Raw genomic sequence first — 25,513 nt, forward strand, 5'->3', positions numbered from 1 at the left:
TGTTCTGCTGAAGGGTCCTGAGGACTCGAAACGTCAACTCTTTTCTTCTCCGCCGATGCTGCCGGACCTGCTGTGTTTTTCCAGAGTAACGGCTCCCTACCCGCGCGCCCCGTTTGAAGTTGTTTCCGTCTCAGCGCGCCCATTTCCGCTCCTGCGCACTGGGCAGCCCTGCGGCCGGTTGACGCTCGCAGGCACACAGGCGCGCACGCGCGGAGGGGGGGGGCGGAGCCGTTGCCGAATCCGACACATCAGCGGCCTCCGGAGGAACGGACGGAGGAAAGGAAGATGGAAGCGGCTGGCTCCGCCGGCAGTAAAAGCTGCAAAGCGGCCGCCCCGCACCCGCTCTCTAAGGACGTGCTGGGTTTCGAGGATGACGATGAGGACGATGACTTGGAGGTGTTCAGTAAGGTCAGTCCGTCCGCCCGCTGGCCAGCAGTAAGTTGTCGGGGGCCGGGGCTCCTCCCAGGTCAACGGTCTCCCAAGTTCGGTGTGGGCACTGTGAGGAGACCCCCACACAACAACCTGCTGTCCGGGGGGACCGGGACCGGGACCCTGGCTGCTGCATAGGGCAGGGAAACCTGTTGTAACATGAGTGTGGAAGCTCTCCCGGGAGTTTACTGCAGCCTTTTTAAAGCAGAGAGAGAGAGAGAGTTTGTTTCTCTCGCACTCTCGGCTCTCCACTGAAGTAAAGCTGTCTGCCCAGGGCGGACTGGGCATCTTAATTGTTTCATTATCTCTCGTTGTGTCTGTTGCGAAAGAAAAAGGTGGAGTGGGTGGGTAAGGGAGGGGAGAAACAAGTCGCCAAGTTTAGCACAAGTTTGTTTTTTTTTCACCTTCACTTTTTTTATATAAACGGTGCACCTGGTGAAGATCAAAGGTCGGGAGTTTTCTCAGCTGCAGGGAGAGATTTGGCACCAAACATTACCCTGGACGCCAGCCAGCATTTCTGGTAGATTCAGGTCCAGACTGGCTGCCCCCCCACCCCAACTCTTTAAAAAAAAACTTTTTTTCGTTCTTGGGAAATGTTTTTTTTTAAAAAAAGGGGGGGGAGGGACGAAGCCCTCCTCCCCGACGAAGTTTACACTGCCTTGATTTGCTTAAACAAATCTTACAGTGTTCCTTTTAACGAGATAAATAGCGTTTTTTTATTATGGGATTACCAGGGCATGTAGAAAATAATCCAGTCACCTAATCTCATAGTCCATGTTGGAAACAAACTAGGCAAGTCAGGTCACATTTGGAGTCATTTTCAGGCCGTAAACTAAGTTTGCCGTACAGAACTTTTCACTTTGCACCAATAATTTTTGAAAGTATTTACAAATGTTTTCTTAAGTTGACATCAGGTGCCTGACGTGTTGTATGCAAAGGCTATGTTTCTATTGAAATTTAAAACTTTCACTTAGCTGCGATTCAGACTTCACTCCGGAATCGAGGCGAAACCCAACTCTCTACCAGAAATGATTTGGAGGAGGTAGCTCCACACTTGTGTGGAGTATAATTCCAGTGCTGCGTCATATTTTAATGTGGATTTAATAAGTGTTTGAGTGGATCCTTGTAAACCTACCTGGCACTGATTTCATACATTGTTTCAGAACCGAAATAGACTACTTGTACCATCAGTCCATGCCACTATTTTTCTGCACAGCTTAGCATGCCATTAAACATTTTTAATTTTTAACTGTCTCACTCTTAGATCATTTATTAAGTGCTTCATAATAGCTTGTGAAGGAATTTTATTTTGCCTGTTTAAAAAAAAATCTAAGCTCCCTGTTTGTGAATATTTCAAATTTATACCCCCCTGTTAATGACTAGAGGAAACAATCTATCATAATTTACCTTTATTATAATCCATAAATATTTAGAGAGCATGCTCCTACCTGTGCATGCTAGACATTAGATTTTAATCCGTGGAATAGGCATACTGCGTGGAAAAATTGTGCTTTGAGCCATGCAGTATAAATGAGGTGATTCCTGGCTGAAAGCGATACTGTAGCTACTGTTGTCAAAAAGAGTAGCTGCATTGTAAATGCACCAAAGATTATTAACTCTAGTCTGTTTAAAAACAAAATCTGTACTTTGTCAATTACAGAATCATCATAACTTGCAATTATATAGTGCTTTTAACTAGTAAAACTTCCCAAGGTGCTTCACAAGAGCTTTACCAAAGGAAATATGACACTGAATGTTGTGACTGGTCCTGGATGAGGTCCACAATTTGTTAAATTCTGGATGAGATTCCCAATTTTGTTGTGATCCCGGATGAGGAATGAGCTGGCTCCCCTCTTTGTTCAACCCACTTGATTGGCCGCAACAAGGTTAGTTTAAAAATCCTTTCCCCGTGGATACATTTTCCCAGTCCAAATGTATTTACTTTTTATGAGGACCCAATTTAACCAGGCTTTCTTGAGTCAAAGAAAGAGTAAGCTTATTAGTTACTAAAACCCAAGGAAAAATAGAAAAGACATGACACACACATGCACACTCTGATCAGAAAGGAGAAGTTAAGAGTTTAAAAATATACAAATCCTTCCTCGGCTTGTCCATGAGGCGTAGGTGGTGGTACGTTGTGGCCGTTAAGTTGGGTTATTTTGATAGACCTGATTTTTGTCTTGTTTCTTTTTATATGTGGTCTTTGCTGGAACATACTTGGCCCCCAGTGAAAGAGAGAAAAATCGCCTGCTTGTCCTTGTAGAGGTGACTGGTGTTTCCTTTTGTTTCTGTCACTCTCAAACACTGGTCTGCGGCCAGCTTTTTAACCCATTTTTCTTGTGTATTCCTGGGAGGGGAAATAGTCATGTTTTGCACCTAGAGTCTGTTTTTCTCCTGTCTCAAATAATTTTACACATTCTGAGATATAAGTCAACAGAAGTTGGATTTTTTGAATGACTGCTGAGATACGGGAATCAGCCCCTTTTGTCTCCACAAACACAGGAGATTAAAAGCCTAGTCTTTTGCATTTTTCATATCTTACTTTCAAGTGTCTCTGTTTGAAGTAGGCATTCACACCTCTTCAGGTGCAACATTCCATGTCTGTCAATATAATCCATATAGGAATTTTCCATAAAGTGGCCACTTTACATTATCAGCCACCTTTTGATCAGTTTTTACTTGTATTTCTTTTAAAAACACAGGTCTTTTAAAAAAAAGTTCAGAATGCCTGTAGGTAGTTGGTCACTGCAGTTTACTGTTGTGACACTGAGCTACCGGAGATTTTTCAGCTTGTTCATAATGATAGGCATTAAAGAATGTCTTAGAGAATGAGAGGTAGTGATTTCAGGAGGGAATTCCAGAGTTTAGGGCCCATGCAAGCTGAAGGCACAATCACCAGTGGTGGAGCAATGAAAATTGAGTTGTGCAAGAAGCCAGAAATGAAGGAGCTTAGAGATTATGGAGAGTTATAGGGCTTGGGCAGGTTAGAGATGGGAGGACATGGTCATAGAGAGATTTGAAAACAACAATGAGAATTTTAAATTGAGTTGTTGCCGAACTAGGAGGCAGTTTAGGTCAGTGAGCACAGGAGTTGAAAAACAAAGAGTACTTGATGCGAGTTAGCATATGGGCAGCAGAGTTTTGGATGAGCTCAAATTTAGAGGAAGGTGGTGGGTTGGCCAGGAGAGCATTAGATTAGTCAAGTCTTTAGGTAATAAAGACATGGATAAAGTGAGGCAGAGATAGACACAGGCAATGTTACAGAGGTGGAAGTGGGTGGTCTTAGAGCTGGAGAGGATCAGAAGCTTGTGATTGGTCTTGTTTGGTCTCAGTCACTTACAAGAGAAAGGTACGGAGTCCATACTTAACAATTAGTTTTTAGGAACCTCTGCGCTTTCAGTTCTGTAGATTGGAACTGAAGTTTTTCAGGAAATGTTAAATTATTATATTTTGTTGTAGTTGATTGTACATATTGTAGGTGAGATTATTTCACAACATGGCCTGTTAACCAAGTGCTTTGTCAACACTTGATGTTGATGTTTTCAGTCCTTCAGTTTACTGCAATAAGGATGCGTTTATGACATGGTCTTGCCTCTGACTGTTGCCTCTGACCGTTTCAAAAACTGAAATTGCTTTACCAGATTTGAAAGAATTCAAATAGCCAACTGTTGTTGGTGTAAAGTGTCATGTGTTTGAAAGGAAATTTATCTTTTGATTACTATAATCCAAAATGTTGTTGAGATATTGGCACTCTTACTGACTTCTGCACTTATTTTTATGTTTTCTGCTTTTAAGACTAGGCCAAAGGAACCTTATAAGTTTGAATAAGTTTTTATATCTCCTATTCCCTCTGATGAAATGAAGGTCTGTTTCAATAAAAGGTGTAGGCGGTGGGCTATAGACAAACCTAAGTAATTCATCTGCAAAATTTAGTTTGTCATTATTTTAAAGTCATTATGACTTTAATTTTTTTATCCTCCTAACTATTATATCAAGAAGTAAATGGTCTTGAAATTAAAAAGAAAATACTGGAATGTTAAATTTTGAAATGTTTTAGAACAATCAACTGTGCTAAATAGTAACATGTATTATCTCAAATTGAATTAGTATATGTTGCAATTAATTTGCTCTAAATTCTGTTGCAACACATTAGGCATCTTTTTTGAAATATTAGTGATATAAAAGAACAGAGTCAAAGAACAATTAAGTAGTGAAACCAGCCTCATGCATGAACTTTGCTGACAGTATTTTTGAGTTATAAGAATATTTAAATAGGTCTACGGTTAATCTTTGAATATTTATTTGAGTAACAGGTGGTTTAAAAAAAAATACAATGAACTGTTGTTTTGACCAGATTATAATCTTTGTGTACCTGGCCGTAGAAATACAGCAGTGTTATTTAAGATGCTAGTTTCAATAAGATTGCAAGATCCATTTTTTAATTTATTCGTGGAATGTGACCATCACTGGAAAAGCCAACACTTATTGCTTATCCCAAATTGCTCTTGAGAAGGTGGTGGTGATCCACCTTCTTGAACTGCTGCAGTCCATATGTTGGTAGAGAGGTAGTTCCAGGTTTTTAACCCAGAGATAGTGAAGGAGATAGGTGATATAGTTACAAGTCGGGATGGTGAGTGGCTTGGAGGAGAGCTTGTAGGTGGTGGTGTTTCCATATGTCCGCTGCCCTTGTATATCTAGGGGGTAGAGGTCGCAAGTTGGAAGGGACTGTCTGAGAACAAGTTGTTGCAGTGCATTTTGCAGATGTACACACTGCTGTTACTATGTATGGAGGAAATGAATGTTTAAGGTGGTGGATAGGGTGCCAGTTGAGCAGGTTGCTTTGTCCTGGATGGCGTTGGGGTTCTTGAGTGTTGTAGCTTCTGGCCTAGTGGAAGATATTTTTATATTAGACCCACAGTAAGTAACTTGCATTTATATTGTATACTTTATATGCTCTGGACATACCAGAACACCTCACAGCCACTGAATTAGTTTTAAAGTTAACTGTCCTGTCATTACTGTAGTTATTTGGGGCAAATATGAGCCAGTTTGTGCACAACAAGGTTCCAAAAACAGCAATGAAACAATCGACTATTATTTTGTTAAAGTAAGATCGTTTGAGTTTTAAATGTTCATACTTGCAGTGAGAGAACCCACCTGTTCCTCATATAGTGCCTTAGAAATCGACTTGAGCAGGTAGCTTAGCTTTGGTTTCACATCTCATCCAGCCAATACCAATAATGCAGCACTCTCCCAGTATTGCACTAAAGTGTCAGTCTAAATGAACTTCAAATTTTGGAGTAGGGCTTGAACCTGTGACCTTCAGATTCATGTGAGCCAAGCTGATACATAGAGGACATGAATCAGCAGTATGAAATAACAGCTAGGCAAGGGAAACATTCCTCCAACTGAATCTGCCAGCCATCTCTTGGCCTCACTGCAACATTTATGATAATTGGTCCATTAAGTCCCTGCTCCAGTTGTTTCTGGCTGTTTAGTCTGTACTGTATAAATAATTTAAGTTTTTATCTAGCTGATTTTGTTTTCTTTAAGAAAATGTATATTGATTTTCTACTTTGAGTAGACAGAGCTTGCCATACACCACATCCCACCAGCATGTAATTCTAGTTTCTACCTCAACCCTGCTTGAAACTTTCAAAAGAACCTCAACGATTGGACTCTGCTTGCTTCTGATCATCCTCTCACTTGCTGCAAAATTTACAAAACCGAGCCTAAGCTGGAGTGGAATGTGCAGTGCTGGCATAGATATGAATTCTAGCACTCAGCAGTTTCTTTCTTTATCTCATTCAACTTCTGATGTTTGTATTTTTTTGGTGGTGCTCCTATTGTTTCTCATTTTAGATATAGTTCTGCTTTTTAACTCCATCAGTGCATATTTTTTTTGAAGTACAACTCTGCAGTCTCTTTCAAGTATTGTTCCTAATGTTACTGTTTCTTTTAATTTTATTTTCCACTCTGGTGTTTTTTTTGAATACAATACTTTCATCTGTAGTTGTATTCTTCAGTTAAGTTCTGGGTGTTTATTTTAAAGAAAGTACAGCACAGAAGGATGCCATTCACTCTACTCTGGGTATCCAACCCTGTTCTTTCCTCCATAACCCTTAATTTTTAATTTTTTTTGTGCTAATAGTTTTGTTATGTTTTTGTAAAAGTCCACATTCCTTTAAATCACCTGAGGCTTTCCTTTTTCTTTCTTTCTCTAAACTGTTCAAATTTCACTCACTAACTTCTTCTGTACTCACCACCACCAATTTCTCTGGAACTTCAATTCTTCACCTCCCCCTGCCATTTTTTTTACCCCCACTGCAACCGCTTTTGCACCCATTGTTAATAATCTTTCCAAAGCCAAATTTTGCTATTGTTTCATATCTCCCAGCTAATTGTAAAGAAGAGTCTTCACGGCTGTATCTTCTGAATGCTGCGACAAACAACCTGGAAGAAAAATCATAGGTGTATCAAAAATACTTTTTAAATTTTGATTGAACACTTAATAAAAAAAATTTGAGCTGGGGAAGAAAGGCTGTTTAACTGGGTGGGGCAAATGAAGTGGGAGATCATGTGGTTAAAGGTCAGAGGCGTAGAACCCTAAGGTGAGTAACTCACCTCCAAAGCCTGTCCACCATCTACAAGGCACAAGTCAGGAGTGTGATGGAATACTCTCCACTTGTCTGGATGAGTGCAGCTCCAACAGCACTCAAGAAGCTTAACACCATCCAGGACAAAGCAGCCTGCTTGATTGGCACCCCATCCACAAACATTCACTCCCTCCACCACCGACACACAGTGGCAGCAATGTGTACCATCTACAAGATGCACTGCAGGAACACCTTCCAAACCCAGGACCTCTGCCATCCAGAAGGACAAAGGCAACAGACACATGGGAACGCCAACACATGGAAGTTTCCCTCTAAGCCACTCACCATCTACACTTGGAAATATCTCGCCATTCCTTCACTGTCGCTTGGTCAAAATCCTGGAACTCCCACCCTAATAGCACTGTGTGTGTACCTATACCACATGGACTGCAGCAATTCAAGAAGGCAGCTCACCACCACCTTCCCAAGAGCAATTAGGGATGGGCGATAAATGTTGGCCTAATGAGAGACGCCCACATCCCTTGAATGAATAAAACAACATTCCACAAATAATCTAAACATAGCTGGCAACTGTGTCCTCAAGCCAAACCTCCCAAATTTCCCCTTCCACCATCATATTCAACTTCATATTTACATTTCAATCAACAGAGATGGTGAAGGGAAGTGAGAAGCCATAACAAGCTTTCAAGAGGAGTGAATAGTTGAAGCTTTGAAGAGATGGGTGATGCAGTCTTTTATACAAGAAAGAGTAGACAACATATAGAGAAATGGGAGCAACATTTTCCTTTCACCAAAGTTAGACTATGGCAGAGAAAGACCATGGCAGTCAGTACTGGGTAATTTGCCACACCACCATTATTGGTAAAAAAGAGTGAATAACAGACATTAGTGTTAGTTCTTCAAAGAAATTGAAATGCCCTTTACTTCAAAGCATTACAAACCTGTTATGAAAAGGAAAACAAAAATTTTAATATAGAAAACAATTTCTGTGTAATCAATTAATCTCTTGTGGCATTGAGAGTCAGAATCAGATATAGTCTCGAAGTGAAACAGGACTAGAAGTCAGGAATAATAGAACAAAAGCATGTAAATATATTTCATTCTTTATTTCAAAGTCAGACATTTTGTTATTTTTAAAATTCCTTTTTTAAGTTCCTTTGCCACACTGAAGTTACACTGTCCTGCCACTGTTGGCACTGCAGTGCCTACACAGGGAGCTTGACAAGGTTATGTAGTTGAAGAGCCTGAACCAGAAGACATAAATTTCGTTGACAATGTGGAGTCCTATACCTCATTGATCACAAGATTTCTACCAGCAACAATACAGAAGCAGAATGAAATTTGAAAAGCACAAAAAGCAGATACTGCATCAGTGAATAACCAGATTATGTTCCAAATAATCTCATCTGAAGCAGCACTTCGAGCAGCGAAGACATCTCAATGTCGTGGATGGCTTGCTGATTTACGATGAGAGACTGGTCATACCTAGAATCCTTAGATTCAAGATCCTTCAGAAAATACACCAGGGGCATTTAGGCAATACAAAGTGCTAGAGTGCCAAATGCTGTTCAGCCAGGAATCTCGAAGTCATGAGAGGAAATTATTTCAAGCTGCATCACCTATGCAATCCTTCACCAGGAGCAAAGGAAAAGACTGATGGTATCCTCATTCCTGTCCAGACTGTGAGAATGGATCTTTTCAAGCTCAGGGGAAGACATTCCTCATTGTTGTTGACTATTACTCCAGATGGACTGAGGTTAAGCGTCTTTATGGCCCCACCTTGGAAACTGTCGCTAAATTAGTAAAATAAATTTTGACTACACATGGCATTCCAGATTTGTTCATTTCAGACAATGGCCCACGGTTTGCAAATGAATGTTTTAAGCAGTTCACAGAAGCCTCTGGATTTGTCCATATGAGTAGTTCACCCAGTTACCTACAAGCTAATGGAGAGGACGAAAGAGGAGTAAGAACGGTAAAGACTCTGTTGAAGAAAAGTGGCAATATAAACTTGGCATTGTTGAGTTGCCGTCCCACACCACTCCAGAATGGTTTGGCTTCATCTGAACTTCTCATGGGAAGACGACTACGGGCTTAACTTCCTGTTCTTCCGCTCGTGCCACGTCTTCAAAGCAGCAGATATAAAGAGAATAAGGGAGAAGGAGTATGTGTATCATGTAAATCAAACCGGAAACTATAATTAATGCCATAGAGTACATGATTTACCAGAACTCCAGCCAGGGGAATCAGTGTAGATTCATGACCAGAATCGCAAGGGCCAAGTTTTGGGGGGGGGAAAACACTACATCTGTGATCGTATTTTGTAGAGGCACTAAATGGAACAGTGAGAAGAATCTGAGTGCACTTGTATTTACAAGAAGACTACCATCAATGGGTCAGAAATTTGGGGGTGGAGGTGGTTGGGGAGCAAGGGAGGATGTTAATGGGTTACTGTTAAATATATGAATAGAAAGTCTACACCATCAGAAGTGTAAGATCACATGACAATGGAATATGCCAAGAAAGAGTTATATGCGAAGCCTCATGCTACGCCTTGTATTGTACATAGTAGAATGTTCAATAAAAGGTAAAGTTCACCACAGCCTTGCCTCCAGCAGTATCTTATCAGTCCTGACATAGGACTTCATCTAAGACCCACAACAATAACAGACACCTTACTCCCACTATACCCTCTACCTATTTATTTTCCCACTACCCCTTCCACTCCTTTGCTATAGTTACTACCCTAACTTTTTGCCTTTTCAACTATCTACTTCACCTTCAATCTGAGTTGTTTTACTGTCATTCACCTCACCCTTTTATTCTCCAAGCATTCCTCCCCTACATTTCGCTCATTTGCCGTAAAGATAAGCCATAGGACCCCTGATCATATTTCTGTTCCCTTCCCCACTTTAGTGTGTTTCCCTCAAGGTGCTCTGTTTTCTTTCAAAATTCAATTGTTTACGAAAATAAATCAATTTAGAATGAGGAAAGGAACTGTTTTATCTTTATGCATAGTCATATCAAGTGAAAACTAGTTGTCCAAAAGTTCAAAGAGCATATTCCAGCTCTTCAAAGGAACTTTTTTTTCTTATTGTACTCAAAGATTTCAGCAGTACTGTTACAATTTACCATTACCTCTGAAACTTTAGTACATCAGCATTTAATTACTGGATTGTAATGTGGCCATCGCTGCACAATTTGGGTGAAGCTGACGGTTTGCTCTTTGGACTGCCAACTTTAACTGTAAGTTAATTTGTTCGTACAATTTTGCTCAAATTGAAAGAAAATTTTACACAACTCTCTAGAGCACACAGCAGAAAATGGCAGCAGGTTTTGCTACCATTTCTTTGCCACTTCATGGAATCAGGCCTCAAGATTCTTTCCTTATTACGTGAATCACTGATTGCTAAGAGATTCTAGTTTTTGTGAGGTGGCCATAATATAATGCCAGTTTCATGAATCCTGAGGCCACAAAGCACTGCAGGGAGCATGCTGTCTTTCTCTGTATGTTTCCTCATCATTCTTTAGTGGGGGAAAGTAAAGCTGCTTTTACAAAATGGAAAGCAAATGTGGATCAAATCATTTCAAAACTATTTAAACCACCAACTCATTCTATTTAAAAAGATTTCAATCCAATTCCCTGACATTGTGTGATGTGCTTTTTTTTTTATTTTTCCTAACCCAAGTTCTGACATGCCAATTATTTTTCATTCCTGCTAATGATTCTTAATCAAATTCCATGCAATTCTCTTGAGCTGTTGGGACAGTTATCTCTCTGCGCTGAAATTGAGTCTTTGTGTTAAGCCTGTAATCCAGATGTGAGTCAAAAGGATGAATAAATGATTTGTCAATCATCTGTTGTTTTAGATAAGACTGTAAAGTCTTCAGCTACACATTGTATGCCTGCTACAGTAATTTACTATTAATTCTTTTGAGCCCTATTAAGATAGATTTAAGAACTCATTTTTTTCAGGAGTGTTATTTTAAACAGCTTCATAGTCTCACTCCTTTACTTCTGCGAACTCCTCCAACTGTCCAAATCACCCCCTCTCCCCAAAACTGCCTGTTGCTCTGACTCTGGCCTTTGGTACGCCCCTTCACCCCACCAGTGGCATTCGCCCCTTCACTTGTCTCAGCCCCACACTCACTAATTTCTTCCTTAAACCCTTCACCACTCCACCTCCCTTTCCTCCTTTAAGACCCTTCTAAAAAACCCATCTCTTCCACCTTGATATTGGTCAGAGTCACTGTATAATGATCCTTATGAGCCACCCCAGCTATTTTTCCCCATCTGCCCCAATGAGTGTGGAGAGCAGTGCTTGATCCTCAACTGTTGTTTGAATTGAGATAAACTACAGTTCTAGTTATTGTGATGATCTTTTACCTGGAAGGAGTACAATAAGGAACATTTGTAATTTCTTTAAAATTGCTGTGGAATCTGTAATTGTTTTTAAGAATGTTTGAAAAGAACTCGGAGTTTACATCAATTATAAAGTGATCAATTGTAATTTTCCTGGGTAATAAGAAATACTGGACCATATCACCTGGCAACCCTTGGCCTGGAAGCTGTACCAAGAGGAAGGAACTTAGGATACAGACACCTTGTGACCAGAGACAAAGAAGCTGCAGCAGGGGAAGAACAGACAAGGTAAATTTACAAAGAGCTGTGTGTGTAATACTGTTAAAAGCGACAGGAAGCTGAAGACAGGCTTAGTGCTGGGTTTGTGGATTGGACAATTCCACTGCTATGCTTCAGTTTCCCCAGAGCTGCCCAGACCATTTGATGAAGTTTATTAAAGGAGTCAGCTAAAGAAGGCTTTGGGGGAGTTGTCATCAAGACTTATGAATGTAGCTAAGGAGGTTCTGCTGGAATGTGCCATTCAGGTGATGACCACCTCTGGGGACCTTGGATGGAATACTGCTGCTGGTGACTGCGACTCAAAGACTGAATCGATTAAGTGGGAAAGTGAAAGATCTAGCATACCAGAGGCCATGTTAGGGAACTTAGGAGCTACCTGTGGTGCCATATGTCTGTGGGAGAATGACACAGTGCTTGTGGTTGTGTAAGACATATCTTTGTATCGGATATTTAAAGTGAAATTTACCTTTTTAAGTATAATTTGTTTACTAATTTATATTTAATTTGCATAGGTTCTATCTGTGTTAAAGTAAAAGTTACAAAAAGGGGAATCTTATTGTTAATTTCTTTGTTTGGGAGCCGTTTGGGTAAATTTGGTTATTTGGGTTTATGGTTCCACCGCAGGGCTCATAACGTTATTTGGAACTCAATTAATTGCAACTCTCATTTTAGCACAACCAACTCTGTGTCTTTTTTACCCTATATCCTTCCAATTGTGAGATGCTTGTGTTATAGTAGTTATATTTATTGCAAATCCTGATTTTATGTAACTGATACACAGAAATCCCATCTTAACAATGTTTTCCACTTCAGAACCTGAGGGTTTCATCTCTCAATCTCATTGAGTTTGGTCATCATTGTGGCTAAGACCCAGTTTTACCTGGTATCCATCTGTGCATTAGTATTGCTTGGCAGGAATGGAGGTCAAATTCTCACATCATTTCTCAAAAAAGTGTTGTGACTTGAGTCACACAGAATCATGGCATTACTGAATCTCGGTGTTTCAGAATTCTAAAAGCAAAGTGGACATCTTGAAGGACTGAGAAAGAATTGAGAACCGGGCTAGGAAACAAGCACGAAAGTAAGATGGCTGATGTTAATAAAGTGCTGCTAATCACTAAAGAACTCAAAATCCTGCTTTTCGAAAGCTAAAGCTAATGAGCTTGTTAAAGAACTGAGTGGAAAGCTTCAAAGCACCAATCGATTCCTGTGCTGCTGGAAAACAAGACATAACCTTGCACACACAAGTGTGTGGTGAAACGGTAGACACAAGTTGAGTAGGTTGATTAAAGGATTCCCAGCAGCTTGAGTGAGGCAGCACTCAGTCTTTCAGTTTCAATGGATGATGACCTTGACATCTGCAGAGAGATGACTGATGCAGAAATTGTTTCTTCTTTGAAAGAAACAGAGCTGCAGAGGATGTAAGTAAACATGTTCTAGAGCTGAAAATTCCCACAGAGAGAGAGATTCTGAGTTTTGTGCCAACTCATTGCATCAAAAGATAATGAAACACTAGAATTCCATGACTCAAAGTGTGGAGGTTGATGACTTCAGATCCCCACCAAAAAAAAAATCAGTGTTCTTTGCAGAATAAAAAACTTTCAGGAAATGTGTATTTTCTTTAATTTTTAATGTTATACTATATTTACTTTTGAGATTGTAACAATTCTTTGCTTAAAATAAACTGAGCATTTCAAAAAATGTAAGATGTTGATACTGTATTCGCCCTTGTTGTAAGATGTATGAAATTTAGGTACCATAAACTACGCTATACAAGTTGACCTTTGAAGCCTCCAAAAGTCCTTTCAAAAACGGGGGTCGAGTTATTTGCGGAGAATGAAACGTGAACCACGGCTGTGGGTGTTCGCCACTTTTAAATATAGAAAAAAAGGTGCATATTTCCACTCTTTGGCTTATTGATGCACGCATCCAAAGGTTGAACTATGGACATTAGACCCCCTGATATTACTGCGATGTAGTGTTAATTCTTTGCCGGTACCTCTTCCTCTTACTGGTTGTATGGGATCTGAGCATGTTCCACATTAATAAGCTGCAACCTTTGTGCAGGCCACCAGGGCACCTATTCCACACATTGTTGACCCACAACTTTACTACACTCTCATCCATCCAACCGTTGTCATGGACACACACACAAACTCCTACGCACAGTTTGATTTTCTGCAGGGTTTTACGTTTGAAAATTGCCATAAGATTTAATTTAATTCTGTTGGCCATTGGGGTTCAAAATACTCAGGGGCAGTAGATGAATTTGCCCTCAAACCCCCAAAAAGCCCTGGGAAAATCAATCATGGGGGCAACCAATGAAAGAAAATTTGCCCCTGTACATTAGAGAGCCAGAATTTCTGAGAAGCTGTTCCTTCAACCACAGATCCTGCCTCTCCCAATCTTGCTGCTCCTCCAGAGACAGAATTTGCAAGGGCAGAAGACCCGGGTGTGAATTTTATTTTCTCTCTCAAACGGTTGCTCAATGGGACAGCTTTTCCAGTGAAAAGTTGTCCCATTGAGCAACTGTTTGGGGGAGAAAATTGCAACCCAGGCTTTTAAAGTACTATTTACTGTTACCCTTTCGGATCAGCCTTACCCTGTTTCAAGCTCACTGATAATGGTAGCTCATCAAGCTCAGCCAATTTATCAACTGTCAGCATGCTATTACCAGGTAGGAATTTGTGTTACTCAAATGGTTTTCTGACTGTAGTGAATGAAGGTCCTGATGTTTCAAAAGGGGATTAAATTTTATAAATGGACACTCCTGGCATGGGGCTTTGTGAGCCAGGAATGTCCATTAGGTGTGGAGGTAGTGCAGTCTTTGGGACTTCTCATTTTAATGGATGAAAAATTCTGTTGATCCTAAATTCCTAAAATGTACCTTCTTTTCTCCCACCCCTTTCAATATTTTATTAGGATGGCAGAAAATTGGCGAATATACAGTAACCTAATGTACAAAAAACGTAACTTCCATGATATATTGAAATTGTTTTATTTCATGAAAAATTGGATTTGTTGTGTACATGTTTTTAATTTGCATATCATTTTTAAGGTACTGTGAGTGGCAACTCAGGCTTTTTTTTCCCCTATGTCATTGCGTGTCTTGTGGCAGAGACCGATTGTTGTTTTCCTAATTGATTTTGACCAACTCAGCACAGACTTGGATTCATAATTAGTGCTAAATATGTTTACCCGCTGCTCCACCGGTGGTCTTCATAGAATCTTCTTGAGTGAGTTTTGGAAACATGGAAAGGAAAATAGTGTGGGCCTTTTCACTTAGATTGAAAGTATTGTTACGGACAAGGGAGAGAGACGGATTGAACCCCCTAATTCTTCTAACCTGTGATAATCAGAATGGTTTAATTTTGATAAGGCAGAGGTGTGTTCCCTATGTTCATGTGTAATCAGTTTTTTTTTAAACAAAGTCATTTGCAGCAGGCTTTCTCGGACTTTTAAACCAGGCACACTATCCCATATAACGTTTGTTATTACTACACAAACACATACCTGCTTAAGAAGGTACGGTAAGAGAAAGGAGTTTTGTTTTTACAAATATTAAAACCAAACAGAATAATAGTTCACATGAATATCAAAGTACAGTGAGAGGGGTTCTTTCACTCAGCAGTTAAAATACAGGCTAATCCAGGTAGCTGAAGACAGGGTTTCATGGTGTTTTCTTAGAAATAAGATATGTGAGAAAGGCAGCCTTGATGCTTGTAACCAGAGAACCAGTTTACTTTTCCAGCAAGTTTCAGGTCTTTTGGAAACAGGTTTTGAGGAGGCCTCAAACTTTAAGCATTATGGCTTGGTTAATAGGCTTTCTACAGTGCTGTGTTGTCTGCAAGCAATCAGGACTTATAATGAAAAGGCCTTCTGAAATGAAACAGTTTTTCGTTCATCTGACAACTGGCCATTGATACACGAGGGAAACAATCAATAATCTGTTCGTGTTAGCGAAGTAGCTTCCATCTCCCATGCCCAAAACCATCAACATACATTACAGGCAGATAGGAATCCTTAACACTTCCTTATTTAGTAGCTCCTTTTTGTTACCTGGCAATTCTGGAGACCGCACGTCTGAGGCTTGCTTGTCTTTGCTGTTTTGGGGTGAGTTCTGACAATGTCAGATGTGATATTCCACAATGCTGTCGTCATTATAACCCGCTTATAGAAACTTGATGCTTGGTCATCTTACAGTTCCAAAAGTCAGATGATCTGTGCCAGTCATTTTAAAAGTAAAAATATGTGTGAATTTTTAAAAGGAAGTTTTTTTTTAACAATTTGTAATACACTCACATCTGTTCGGCATGACAGCATCAATTCATTTTGAAAAAGGAAATGATAATTAATGCATAATAAATAGCAAACACTTTGCTTGTGATCTTAAATTGTACGTATTGGGAGATGCATTAGGTTTATGCATGTTGCAAAAGGAAAAGTACGGAGTTTGTCATGTCACTTTGAAACAGTGCAAGGAGGAGTGCCAAGGGAGAATTTGGGTTAAATGTTTTACTTTTGTGCTCATGGCATGTTAAGTACCCGAGGTGCACAATTTTCTGCTCAATAGGTAGAAGCAACATTTTATCTCTTTTGATCTGGCTGCTTCTGAAAATATCTATCTAAGTTCCTGTGGACTTCTTTTCTAGCTGCCTTCCCAGCACTGCAAAATTAAGGGGAAAAGCGTATTCTCTTAGTGAAACTGCGATGAGTCAAACTCTGATGGCACGAAATTCTGGTTATGTCAAAGTCTATTCCCGCCAACAGAATAGCAAATCCCATAGAACAATACCCATGATAAGGCGAAATTCAACAAGGGTAACTCCGGATTAGCCAAACTTGTCTAAGCGTTTCATATAATCGTGCCGATCAACCTGAGTGGAGTGAGACCACATACGAGCGCGAAATCATAGAACTCTGGGAAAGCCATCATTTGAAGCTAGCTAGTAATATAAAGATGGATTGTAATAGTTCCTATTAATATTTAAATAAGAAAAAAGTTAAAGTGAGTGCTGATCCTATAGAAAATGCGTTTGGGGAATTGATAATGGAAAATTGGGAGATGGCGGATGAATTAAACAGGCATTTTGCTTCGGTCTTCACTACAGAGAAAACAAGTAACATCCCGGAAGTAGCTGTAAATCAGGAAATGGAAGGGAGAGAGAAACTTGGGAGAATTACAATCACCAGGGAAGTATTGAGCAAGTTGTTGGGGCTGCGGACTGACAAATCCCAGTCCAGATGGACTTCACCCTAAGGTGTTGAAAGAAGTAGCTAGTGAGATACTTATGCATTGGGTTTAATTTTCCAAAATTCCCTAGATTTGGGGAGGGTGCCGTTAGATTGGAAAAGAGCAAATGCAACTCCTTTATTCAAAAAGGGAGACAAAGCAAGAAGCTTTAGGCCAGTTAGCCTAACATCTGTCATAGGGAAAATGTTAGAAGCTATTATTTAAGATGTTATAGCAAGGTACTTAGAAAAATCCAAGGCAATCAGGCAGAGTCAACATGGTTTTGTATAAGGGAAATCATGTTTAACCAATTTATTGACGTTCTTTGAAGGACTCGCGTGCTGTGGCTAAAGGGGAACCGGTGAATGTACTGTACTTAGATTTCCAGAAGGCATTTGATAAAGTGCCACATCAAAGGTTATTGCAGAAAATAAAAGTTCATGGTATAGGGAGTAACATATTGACATGGATAGAAGATTGGCTAACTAACAGGAAGCAGAAAGTAAGCATAAATGGGTCTTTTTCTGGTTGGCAGGTGTGACGATTGGTGTGCCACAGGGATCAGTGCTGGGGCCTCAACTTTTTACAATTTATATATAAGACTTGGATGAAGGGACTGAAGGAATGGATGTTAAATTTGCTGACGACACAAAGATAGGCAGGAAAGTAAATTCTGAAGAAGACATAAGGATGCTACAAAGGGACATAGGTAGATTAAGTGAGTGGGCAAAGATCTGGCAAATGGACTATAATGTGGACAGATGTGAAACTGTCCATTTTGGCAGGAAGAATAAAAAAGCTTACCTAAATGGTGAGAGACTGCAGAGCTCTGAGATTCAGAGGGATCTGGGTGCCTTAGTGCATGAATTGCAAAAGGCTAGTATGCAGGTACAGCAATTAATGAGGAAAGCTAATAGAATGTTATCTTTTATTGTGAGGGAAATTGAGTACAAAAATAAGGAGGTTATGCTTCAGTTGTACAGGGCGCTGGTAAGACCACATCTGGAGTGCTGTGTATAGTATTGGTCGTCTTACTTAAGGAAAGATGTAAATGCACTAGAAGCAGTTCAGAGAAGGTTTACTAGACTAATACCAGAAAGGACAGGTCATCTTATGAGGAAAGGTTTGACAGGTTAGGCTTGTATCCACTGGCGTTCAGAAGAGTAAGAGGTGGCTTGATTGAAACTTTTAAGATCCTGAGGGGCCTTGACAGGATGGATGTGGAGAGGATGCTTCCTCTTGTGGGAGAATCTAGCACTAGGGCTCACTGTTTAATGATATAGGGTTGCTCATTTAAGAAGGAGATGAGGAGTAATTTTTCTGAGGGCCTTGAGCCTTCGGAACTCGAAAGGTGGTGGAAGCAGAGCCTTTGAACATTTTTAAGGGAGAGTTGGATAGTTTCTTGATTAACAAGGGGGTAAAAGGTTATCATGGGTTGGCAGGAATGTGGGGTTGAAGTTGCATTCACATCAGCCATGATCTTAATGAATAGCAGAGCAGGCTCGAGGGGCCAAGTGGCCTAGTCCTCCTAATTTGTACGTTCATATGATATCAAGAGCTGCCTTGAAAGGACATGTAAGGTCTATGAGTATGGCTAAACCTGTGATGATCAGAGATTGGGTTCAATCAGCTTACGACCACACAAGACATCGAAAACGAAGAGGAGTAGGGTGAGACCAACCAACCTGATGAAGGCACTTTTTGCTCGCCTGCGGAAGGCCGGCATAGACATTCTAGCAGAGACGATAATGGAAACTTATACGGAGGTGGACAATGCTGTACGCTGCATGACAGACCTGAGAGACGATGTAATCGTAGATGCAGTACATTCTTCAACCGAGGAAGCCAATGACCCTGAAGACTTCAATGAATGCCCGTCCCTTTGCCCTAGCAGAAAATGATTAGGGAGTTTTTCCAAAGCTAAATCCTGACATTTTTCAATACAAAACTCTAGCCCTTTATAAGGTCAGGCCATTGTAAGGTATGAACAAATTGAATAAAGACTTTTTCACACATTTACTGCTTTAATGTTTTTTAATTTGGCATTTGAATCTGTTGTTTTGACATAACCTGCGTTTGTAGGCATATCCAGTTCCATAGAGATGCATTCAGGTGGGAATAGGGCCTCCTCAGTTATCACAAAGCTCCGCTTAACACCAATTTGTGAGCAGATCCTCTGAGATTCGACTCATCAGGATTTTACTGTATTTCCATTCTGTTGCCAGTCCAGATCCCTTCCAAAGGATTGTATTGAATAATGGATTTAAATGCTATGGAGGGATTTGAAAATCATAGAATAGAATTTTATTGTCAAAATTTTGCTCAATTGGGAGCTAACGTAGGTCAGTGACCACAGGCACAATAGGGGAACGGGACTTGCTGCAAGTTTTGGATGACCTCAAGATTTTTTTAATTAATTCATGCGATGTAGGTGTCGCTGGCTAGGCCAGCATTTATTGCCCATCCCTATTTGTCCTTGAGAAGGTATTGGTGAGCTGCCTTCTTGACCGCTGCAGTCCACAGTGCACCCACAGTGCTGTTAGGGAGGGAGTTCCAGGATTTTGACCCAGTGACACTCAAGAAACGATGATATATTGCCAAGACAGGATGGCAAGTGGCTTGGAGGGGACCTTTCAGGTGGTGGTGTTCCCATGTATCTACTGCCCTTATCCTTCTAGATGGTAGTGGTCATGGGCTTGGAAAATGTTACCTAAGGAGCCTTGGTGAGTTCCTGCAGTGCATCTTATAGATGGGGTATACTGCTGCCTCTGTGTGTCGGTGGTGGAGGGAGTGAATATTTGTGGATGGGATGCCAATCGAGTGGGCTGCTTTGTCCTGGATGGTGTCAAGCTTCTTGAGTGTTGTTGAAGCTGCACTCATCCAGGCAACTGGAGAGTATACCATCACACTCCTGTCTTGTGTCTTGTCGATGGTGGACAGAGTTTGGGGAGTCAGGAGGTGTGTTACTTGCTGCAGGATTTGAAGCCTTTGACCTGCCCTTGTGGCCACAGTATTTATATAGTTAGTCCAGTTCAGTTTCTGGCCAATGGTAACCCCCAGGATGTTGGTATTGGGGTATTCAATGATGGTAATGCCATTGAATGTCATGGGGCGATGGCTAGATTCTCTCTTGGAGATGGTCATTGCCTGGCACCTGTGTACCGTTAAATTTACTTGCCACTTGTCAGCCCAAACCTGGATATTGCCCAGGTCTTGCTGCATTTGGACGTGGACTGCTTCAGTATCTGAGGAATTGCAAATAGTGCTGAACATTGTGCAATCGTCAGCGGACACCCCCACTTCTGACCTTATGATGGAAGGAAGGTCATTGATTAAGCAGTTGAAGATGGCTGGGCCTAGGACATTACCCTGAGGAGCTCCTGCAGTGATACCCTGGAACTGAGATGATTGACCTCCAATAGCCACAACCATCATCCTTCATGCTAGGCATGACTCCAATCAATGGGGATCAGGAGGAAAACTCTCCGCTTTGTCCAGTCTTGCTCGGGCTCCATGATGCCACACTCTATCAAATGCTGCCTTGATATCAAGGCCAGTCACTCTCATCTCACCTCTGGAGTTCAGTTCTTTTGTCCATGTTTGAACCAAGGCTGTAATGAGGTCGGGAGGTTAGTGGCCCTGGCAGAAGCCAAACTGCGCATCCGTGTACAGGTTATTGCTAAGTAAGTGCTGCTTCTTAGCACTGTTGATGATCCCTTCCATTACTGATCGAGAGGAAACTGATGGGGTGGTAATTAGTCAGGTTGAATTTGTCCTGCTTTTTGTGTACAAGACATACCTGGGCAATTTTCCACATTGCTGGGTAGATGCCAGTGTTGTAGCTGCACTGGATCAGCTTGGCTAGGGGCATGGCACGTTCTGGAGCACAAGTCTATTACTATTGCTGGAATATTGTCGAGGCCTGTAGCCTTTGCATTATCTAATGCCTTCAGTTGTTTCTTGATATCATGTGGAGTGAATCGAATTGCCTGAAAACTGGCATTTGTGATGCTGAGGACCTCCAGAGGAGGCTGAGATAGATTGTCCCCTCGGTACTTCTGGCTGAATATTGTTGCAAATGCCTTATCTTTTGCACTGATGTGCTGGGCTCCCCTATCATTGAGGGTGGGGCGTATTGGTGGAGCCTCCACCTCTAGTTCGTTTAATTGTCCATTCACGACTGAATGAGGCAGGATTGCAGAGCCTAGATCTGATTCGTTGGTTGTGGAATTGCTTATCTCTGTCTATTGCTTGTCGCTTACGCTGTGGGCACGCAAGTAGTTCTGTGTTGTAGCCTGGTGCTGCCCCGGCATGCCTTCCTGCACTCTTCATTGAACCAGGGTTGATCCCCTGGTTTGGTGGTCAGTGTAGAGTGGGGGATATGCTGGGCTGTGAGGTTATAGATCGTTCTTGTGTACAATTCTGCTGCTGTTGATGGCCCACAGTGCCTCATGGTTGCTAGATTTGTTCAAAAGCTGACCCATTTAGCACAGTGGCAGTGCCACACAACAAGATGGGGGCTACCCTGAATCTGAAGATGGTACTTGTCTCACTCCTACCAATACTTATTTTAAAATTATTTTGTGAGGTGTGGGTGTCACTATTAAAGCCAGCTTTTGTTGCCCATCCGTAATTGCCCTTGAACTGACCTTGCTAGGTCATTTCAGAGGATAGCTAAGAGTTAACCACATTGCCGTGGGTCTGAAGTCATGTGTAGGCCAGATCCGGTAAGGATGTCGGATTTCTTTCCCTAAAGGCCATTAGTGAACCAGATGGTTTTTTGTGACAATCGATAGTTTCATGGTCACTATCACCGAGACTAGCTTTATATTCCAGATTTATTAACTGAATTCAAATTCCACCAGCTGCGGTGGGATTTGAACCTATGTCTCCAGAGGATTAACCTGGGTCTCTGGATTACTAGTCCAGTGACATTACCACTACATCACCATCTTCCCCTGTCACGGACAGATGCATCTGTGGCAGTAGGTTGGCGAGGATGAGGTCAAATAGAAACAGAATTACCTGGAAAAACTCAGCAGGTCTGGCAGCATCGGCGGAGAAGAAAAGAGTTGACGTTTCGAGTCCTCATGACCCTTCAGCAGAACTGAGTAAAGTTAGGAGAGGGGTGAAATATAAGCTGGTTTAAGGTGGGGGGTGGGGTGGGGGGAGAATAGTTGTGGGGGGTGGTGGTGGTAGTAGGGACAAGCAAGCAGTGATAGGAGCAGATAATCAAAAGATGTCACAGACAAAGTAACAAAGATGTGTTAAAGGTGGTGATATTATCTAAGAGAATGTGCTAATTAAGAATGGATGGCAGGACACTCAAGGTACAGCTCTAGTGGGGGTGGGGTGGAAAGACTGACAGGGTATTATAGTTATAGATTTAAAAATAATGGAAATAGGTGGGAAAAGAAAAATCTATATAAATTATTGGAAAAAACAAAAGGGAGGGGGAAGAAACGGAAAGGGGGTGGGGATGGAGGAGGGAGTTCAAGATCTAAAGTTGTTGAATTCAATATTCAGTCCAGAAGGCTGTAAAGTGCCTTTACTAGGACTGAATATTGAATTCAACAACTTTAGATCTTGAACACCCTCCTCCATCCCCACCCCCTTTCCGTTTCTTCCCCCTCCCTTTTTTTCCAATAATTTATATAGATTTTTCTTTTCCCACCTATTTCCATTATTTTTAAATCTATAACCTGTAATGCCCTGTCAGTCTTTCCACCCCACCCCCACTAGAGCTGTACCTTGAGTGTCCTGCCATCCATTCTTAATTAGCACATTCTCTTAGATAATATCACCACCTTTAACACGTCTTTGTTCCTTTGTCTGTGACATCTTTTGATTATCTGCTCCTATCACTGCTTGCTTGTCTCTACTACCACCCCTCACCTTAAACCAGCTTATATTTCACCCCTCTCCTAACTTTACTCAGTTCTGCTGAAGAGTCATGAGGACTCAAAACGTCAACTCTTTTCTTCTCCGCCGATGCTGCCAGACCTGCTGAGTTTTTCCAGGTAATTCTGTTTTTGTTTTGGATTTCCAGCATCCGCAGTAGTTTTTTGTTTTTATATATGAGGTCAAATAGGTTTTTCCCCCTCTTTAATTCCCTTACTGCCTGCTGCAGACCCAGTGTAGCAGCTGAGTCTTCTAGGACTTGGCCAGCTCAGTCAGTAGTGGTGCTTCCGAGCCACTCTTGGTGATGGATGTTGAAGTCCCCCACTCAGTAAACTCTGCGCCCTTGCCACCCTCAGTGCTTCTTCCAAGTGGTGTTCAACATGGAGGAGTACTGATTCATCAGTTAAGGGGCGCGGTACATGGTAATCAGCTGGAGGTTTTTGCCCATGTTTGACCTGACGCCATGAGATTTCATGGGATCCAGAGTTGATGTTGCGGACTCCCAGGGCAACTCCCTTCCAACTGTATACCATTGTGCCCTCACCTCTCCTGGGTCTGTCCTACCAGTGGGACAGGACACACCCAGGGATGGTGATGGTAATGTCTGGGACATCACCTGTAAGGTATAATTCCATGAGTATGACTATGTCCGGCTGTTGCTTGACCTGTCTTTGGGAGCCTGAGAAAGCTCAGTCAGATTAGTTAAACAAGTTGCTTTCAGCAAATCCATGCTAGTGTTCCTTAATTAGTTCCTGTCAAAGTAATGGTGCGGCGAATGGTGCTGCCTGTAATGTTTGTGTGAATAGTGCAGCAACTTCAGGTGAGGTACAGATCTACCGTTAAATGTCAGTATCCATACATTGCAATCAGAGTTTTGCCACTGCGCTGTTAGTTTTGCCAAAATGGCATTTCGCAATCTGCCTCACCATTGGCATGCTTTGATTGTTGTGAAGCTGCTGTATTTGTGAGAACTAAACCCAATGCAAATATTTAGCTAGCAATCAGTAGTGCAAATACCCTTTTAGTGATGTGATAACTGCTAATTTCTGCCAATCAACCTCTGGAACTGGAAATTAACTGATTGGTTAGCTGATGTGGAGACTGTTCCTTCGGGTTTTAAATTTTTAGGTAAGACTTTAAAATGTCAAATTTAAAAAAACCTTTTGTCCTTTTTTTCTCCTTCTCAACTCGATCACCCTTTTCCAATTGAATTTTCCCTGTTTTCCCCCTATTTGACATTGAATTTCCCCTCCAACTTTCTGCAATTCATTAAAGTGAAGCTACGGGAAATCCGATTGTAGCTTCGATGAACTAGAAAACTGGGTAGTGTTGCCTAAAAAATTTATTTCTAAGTTGGTAACAAAAAGCTACAGTATTGGTCTTCAATTTTTTAATGATTTGTCATATTTGAATAGAAAATGCTGGAAATACTCAGGTCAAGCAACATCTGTGGAGAATAAAAACAGTTCTGAAGTAAGGCCACCGATCTGAAAGGATAACTTACATGCTGCTTGGCTTGCTGAGTATTTCCAGCATTTTCTGTTTTTACTTCAGATTTCCAGCATTCGCTGTATTTTGCTTTTGTATTAGTTCTCATATTTGAATTTTGATCACATTTTGTCCTTGTTTGCCAATTTCAATTTGTAAAATTCAATTCAAAACTTCACAACACACAACTCCTGGGTTGTACTTTTATTCAAAATATAACAATACAAATTAATACACCTGTTCATTGAGTGTAAAAGAATAGGATCTTAACAAGATCAAATTATACTTAAGTTCCATGCATGGCTTCATGCAATAACTACTTATGCTAACAGGATTTCTATTTTGATCTCAACAGTCCTTTTTTTTTCTGCCTTCCAACAGGATGCTAGTTTCACCGATGCAAGTTCATTCAGTATCTCCATGCAAACGTCTCCATCTTCTATGATCAATCAGCACACTTTGGAAGATGAACCTGACAGCAAAGATATTTTTGTCACAGTGGATGACCCAGAAAATCATGTCACAGCAATTGAAACTTTTGTCACTTACAGAATTACTACAAAGGTAAAAGAATATAGTTACTAATGAATGTGGTTCCAATATTTAATTCAGAAAACTAGTAATTTTGATAACATTTTGTTGTAAAATAATCAAAAATAAAATTTGCAAGTAAATCATAGTTTATTATGAATGATGGAAGAAACCTGGCAAGTAACTACAAAACTTAAGTGTGATGCTCAGGCCCTACAACCCATATTGCCAGGTGTAGAATCAAAGATGTTGTGATCAGCTCATCATGAGGTATATTTCATGGTGATCTAACATGCTTTTGATTTCCGACATGAAAATGATTCCAAATCTGAATTATTTAATTATTTCTCCAGCCTTTAGAGTTTTTGTTTTGTTGGGTACTTTTTGAAGAGGATGATCACTAGAGAGTATTGTTAGTCAGGCTTTTAGCGTTGTTTCATGTAGTTGTAAATTACACCCAAGTAACCCCACAAGCTGCTAATTTGAATGTTATTCACTGGTACACATGGTCACTTTGATGCAAAATGGACTTTACCAGATGCTGGATGTTTTAAATTTACAAATAACTAAATCTTTGCCTAAAGCTGTTAACATTTCAAGTAACCTTCAAAACATTGGCATTTCACCCAACTGTGATTTCCTGGCTGTTCACCACACAAGTTAACATAAATA

General features: G+C 40.9%; 1 protein-coding gene across 3 annotated transcripts in view; it reads left to right on the forward strand.

Moving 5' to 3' along the window:
* The first annotated feature begins 211 nt into the window (after window positions 1-211).
* The window catches only part of snx7 (sorting nexin 7), an 82,260-nt gene continuing 56,958 nt past the window's right edge, over window positions 212-25,513 (forward strand). For 2 of the 3 annotated variants that reach the window (XM_078560836.1, XM_078560838.1), the window contains exons 1-3: window positions 221-408; window positions 11,575-11,697; window positions 24,692-24,874. In XM_078560836.1, the coding sequence (XP_078416962.1) occupies window positions 286-408; window positions 11,575-11,697; window positions 24,692-24,874 (429 nt within the window). In that variant the 5' untranslated portion in view covers window positions 221-285. Of the gene's footprint in view, window positions 409-11,574; window positions 11,698-24,691; window positions 24,875-25,513 lie in introns of all 3 variants that reach the window. The other variant, XM_078560837.1, reaches the window with a different exon arrangement.

Source organism: Cetorhinus maximus, chromosome 17 (genome assembly GCF_964194155.1).
Source record: "Cetorhinus maximus chromosome 17, sCetMax3.hap1.1, whole genome shotgun sequence".
Taxonomy (NCBI): Eukaryota; Metazoa; Chordata; class Chondrichthyes; order Lamniformes; family Cetorhinidae; genus Cetorhinus; species Cetorhinus maximus.